General features: G+C 44.5%; 1 protein-coding gene across 2 annotated transcripts in view; it reads left to right on the top strand.

Moving 5' to 3' along the window:
• Positions 1 to 5,000, top strand: part of LOC308336761 (receptor-type tyrosine-protein phosphatase mu-like) — a 141,056-nt gene that overhangs the window by 75,754 nt on the left and 60,302 nt on the right. For both annotated transcript variants that reach the window (XM_080794301.1, XM_080794300.1), the window contains exons 8-9: positions 811 to 923; positions 1,187 to 1,367. In XM_080794301.1, coding sequence (XP_080650427.1) covers positions 811 to 923; positions 1,187 to 1,367 — 294 coding nt within the window. The remainder of the gene's footprint in view (positions 1 to 810; positions 924 to 1,186; positions 1,368 to 5,000) is intronic.

Genomic DNA, 5,000 nt, shown 5'->3' with positions numbered 1-5,000 from the left:
ACAGACACAGAGATCTCCATGTGGGACACAGACAGACAGACAGACAGACAGACACAGAGATCTCCATGTGGGACACAGACAGACAGACAGATACAGAGATCTCCATGTGGGACACAGGCAGACAGACAGATACAGAGATCTCCATGTGGGACACAGACAGACAGACAGATACAGAGATCTCCATGTGGGACACAGGCAGACAGACAGATACAGAGATCTCCATGTGGGACACAGACAGACAGTTAAAACAGGTGCTATGACAACATGGTTCTCAAGTAGGCCGGTGGCCGAGGGGCACATACAGGTCTAGTAGTGTTATGTTATGGACACTAAGTGTTAAGAACTCCTAACGCTATGGACCAGAACTAGTGTGTTCTTCATCTGCCCACTGGCCCACGGCTGCCTTACGTAGTCCTACGTAGTTGACAAAAAGTATTGGCATCTAGCTTACAGTGCCAAAGTAAGAGTACTACACTTTAAGATAGCAGATCTCACTGTTAATCAATGATTACCATCACTATGGAGCACCAAAGTCGGACGTCAATATCGCTAGAGGGCGCTAAGTCCACGCGTTTGTGTACTTTTTTATTTGTGTTGTAATCCCCATAGGGGATCTTAGATCGCCTCTTAAATTAACTGTGTTTGAAAAATGTATGGGGATTTTGAGTGATACACTGACTGACTGACTGACTGACGGGAAATGCACGATTCTGTACTTAAAAGAGTTCAAAGAGAAACAATAAATACACATAGTCATTTGTAGAAGCAACTATAGCACCTCTTATTGTTGTTGTTGTTGTTTGTGTTCAGAGCCCCCCTCCCCCATCGCTCCTCCACAACTGGTTGCTGTTGGCGCCACCTACATGTGGATCGAACTCAACGCTAACTCCATCAATGGAGACGGACCCATCAGAGAGAAAGAGGTACAAGAGAGTGTGTGTGTGTGTGTGTGTGTGTGTGTGTGTGTGTGTGTGTGTGTGTGTGTGTGAGTGTGCGCATGCAGCCGTGCATGCGTCGTGTTTGTGTGTACAACCTGATGTTGTATAATACTGCAGTTGTGTAATTTTGTGATACTGTGAATTTTTACAGGTGGAATATCGGACAACATCTGGCATCTTGATAGACAGTGACCACACCAGTGGATAAATCTCACGTTAATAATAATAATTTTGTGATCATTGTACAGGTGGAGTATCGGACGTCGTCAGGCATGCTGATAGACACCACGCCGGTGGATAAATCTCAGCTGAAGATCGGTCATCTGGACCCAGATACTGAATACTACATCAGTGTTCTGTTGACCAGACCCCTGGAGGGAGGAACGGGAAACCCCGGGCCACCTCTCAATGCCAGGACCAAATGTGCTGGTAGGTCTGTCTGTCTGTCTGTCTGTCTGTCTGTCTGTCTGTCTGTCTGTCTGTCTGTCTGTCTGTCTGTCTGTCTGTCTTGGATCCTATGGGCTCTTATAAGATGCTATATGGATAAGATTTTATACTATTGATGCGATTGGATGCTATGTGTATGAATAGATGCTATGGATGGACATGATGATTGGATTCTATGGATAAGATTGGATGCTATGGGGGTGAAAGGATCTCATGGTTTGATAGTTCCCAGAGTTGCTTAATTAAAGGAGGGGAAGTTTGAAAGAGCTTAATTTTTGATGTAAAATGTTTACTGAATCTCCTTGAAGTGAATTGTGCTGAGCAGGAAGCTCACACACTAATTGTTGTCCTCGTTATCTAGTGATTAGTCTAATTGAAGCCTGATTGATTGGTTGCTGTCACGATGGAGTGTGTGCGTGTGTGCGTGCATGTGTGCGTGTGTGCGTGCGTGCATGCGTGCGTGCGTGCATGCGTGTAGAGGGGAGAGGAGGGGGAGTGCAGTAATTCAGTTACTTAACCCTAGAACATACATGGGGCAACTGGCGGCCCGGGGGCCACATGCGGCCCCCACCTTCACTTACAGGTTAATATATCGCTATACTGATATATTTTTCATTTCAGCTGTTACAAATTACAATTCCAATCATGCAGTAAACATGACCCGCTTTAATTACTTCAGTCTAAATTAGTAGCTTAATGAGTATAGTATTGAAAGGTTATCGTCTTTTTGATGTCCAATGTATTTTTTTACTTAAATCTCTTTTGTTAAAAAAATAACTTTTCTAGATTCCAAATCAAAAATAGCAAAAAAATAATTCAATTCAAATATAGCAAAAATAGACGATCTACAAGCTCAAACCCCCTAAAATCTTATGATATTTAGTCGACTAAAACTAGAACAACACTAAAACATTCCGGGTGACTAAAATGTGTCTGAAACTAAATTAAAGCTATTGACAATAAGACTAAAACTCAGTTTAACAGTACCGTTATTTATTTGATGTAAACCTAAAGTCAGAGCGCGGTGGTCACGTGAAGAGCAGTCTATATAAGCTCACAACGTAACAAATGTAGATTGGCTTAGTTGAACTACTCAAAAATGTTTTTCAAAATAGTAAAAAAAAAGGCAAGGAAGTTCAGGGATAAGGGGTTTAGCGCTCCGACCCCTGCATGGCCCACATGGCTCGACAAGGCTTACTACACTACTGTGTGCTGTGGCCATTAGGGGGTTAATAGAGTCATTAGCATGATGATGGTGCTGTGCCCATTAGGTGGTTAATGATAAACACATTAACATGCATGTTAGCTTGATTACTGCATCTGCCTTACACGTGTGTGTGTGTGTGTGTGTGTGTGTGTGTGTGTGTGTGTGTGTGTGTGTGTGTGTGTGTGTGTGTGTGTGTGTGTGTGTGTGTGTGTGTGTGTGTGTGTGTGTGTGTGTGTGTGTGTGTGTGTGTGTGTGTGTGTGTGTGTGTGAGAGAGAGAGCATTGTGTAGGGAACTCTAGAGGATATGAACAAATGACAGGTAATTAATACTCTAAAGGTGGTTGCACATTGGAGGCGTTTTTCGGAAAACCGATGGAGAAACGACGCTCGGTGTGCCTCAGTGGACCTTTACCGTCTCTCTCTGCTTCTTTGTTGTTTTCTCTCTCTCTCTCTCTCTCTCTCTCTCTCTCTCTCTCTCTCTCTCTCTCCTCTCTCTCTCTCTCTCTCTCCTCTCTCTCTCTCTCTCTCTCTCTCTCTCTCTCTCTCTCTCTCTCTCTCTCTCCTCTCTCTCTCTCTCTCTCTCTCTCTCTCTCTCTCCTCTCTCTCTCTCTCTCTCTCTCTCTCTCTCTCTGTCTCTCTCTCTCTCTCTCTCTCTCTCTCTCTCTCTCCGGGGTTCAAACAGTGATTATTAAATTACAGAGATCAGCGGGAGGGGGGACGACTATACACTACTACAGACATGCAGCTGCTGCTCCTCGGTCACTAGATCATGAATATATAATAATGAATATGAAACTGTTTGCGCAAAAAGAACAGGAAACAGAAAAAGAACATGAGGAGAGGAGAGGAGAGGAGAGAGGATGGAATGATGAGGACGCGGACAAGAACAGGCATGTAGTGGAGAGGAAAGAGAGCGAGAGAGAGAGAGAGAGAGAGTGCGTGTGTGCGTGCGTGCATTTGGCATACCTTCCACTCAGCCTGTCTTGACATGTCAACACATCCCGACCCCCCACCCCCCACACACACAGAGTGTAACAGGGTATAGTGACCTGTGTTTAGTGTGCGTGCGTGCGTGTGTGCGTGCGTGCGTGCGTGCGTCCATAAACACCTACATGCTGCCTGTTTGTCTGTGTCAGAGCTCTACTGCCCCCCTGGAGAGAGAGAGAGAGAGAGAGAGAGAGAGAGAGAGAGGGAGGGAGAGAGAGAGAGGGGGGGGGGTGAATGGATGATGGATTATTGTCATTACATTTTATTATTGCATCATCATTGCTTATGTCATCAGTAAGAAGGTGTCAGTCTATATAAAAATTAAAATCACACTCATGTGAAGTGAGGGGCGATGATGACAATAGTGTTTCTCACAGCTCTTGGAAAAGAAGCAGTTTTTCAGTGTCACAACGCTGGTTGACTGTCAGGGAAATACGATTTTTTTTTATTAAAGGACACTTTTTTCTTAGATTTTAACAAAATATTTTGTCTCCTTTATGATCGGAGCAGTGATATACCTATAATATAGTACAATAATTATATCATAGGCTTCTGGTTTCAAAGCTTTCTGCTGTTTCTGTAGCTATTTCTTTTTTTTAATGATTTGTTTTAGGCTTTTGTGCCATTATTGATAGTAACATGTAGAGACACGCAACGCAGCAAAGGTCGTCACATGAACTTGAACACGCGACACTCCACCAGGCCAAAGCCTATGCGTGGCATGATGCACCTGCACCAGCCAGCAGCGGGCGCCCCTGTAGCGATTTCTGCGTGTTTCCAGGTTTCTGCAGGAGAAGAGAAATGTTTGCCACCATTCGTTACCATTTACCTTCATGCGTTTCAACTTCTGCGACGTGACGTAGGCATTGTAATATTCATTGTTTTTTAGTTTGTTTCATGTGGATTTGTATTACGGGGAGCGTGCTTTCCCTTCCCGAGGCGTGTAGAGAGAGTCGACTGTCGAGTCACACTCTCCTCTGAGCAGAGCGTTCGCTTCCGTCTTTACAATACTAGCTCTTTCTCGTCTCCAATCCAAAGTACAAACAGACATTTCTCACCACTAAAAGCTACGTGCATGTGAGCGGGTGGTGTGTGTGCGTGTGCGTGTGCATGTGCGTGTGCGTGTGCTTGTGTGTTAGTGACACACACGGCTTAAAGCAGTGTGTGACATTGTCAGATGGTGAAGGACACGCCACACGGAGACTGTAATACTTAAAGACAACTATAGCTTTGATCTGAGAGAGAGAGAGAGATACAGAGAGACAGAGAGAGAGAGAGATACAGAGAGAGAGATACACAGAGAGAGAAAGATACAGAGAGAGAGATACAGAGAGAGAGATTCAGAGAGAGATACAGAGAGAGAGAGAGATACAGAGTGAGAGAGAGAGAGTCTCTTCAGGTGCGATACATACGACAAAGGC

The sequence above is a fragment of the Protomyctophum bolini genome (genome assembly GCF_963924005.1).
Source record: "Protomyctophum bolini genome assembly, chromosome: 21".
NCBI classification, from domain to species: Eukaryota; Metazoa; Chordata; class Actinopteri; order Myctophiformes; family Myctophidae; genus Protomyctophum; species Protomyctophum bolini.
Note: the sequence above shows the minus strand (reverse complement) of the source record. Positions and strands in the feature narration are given on the sequence as shown.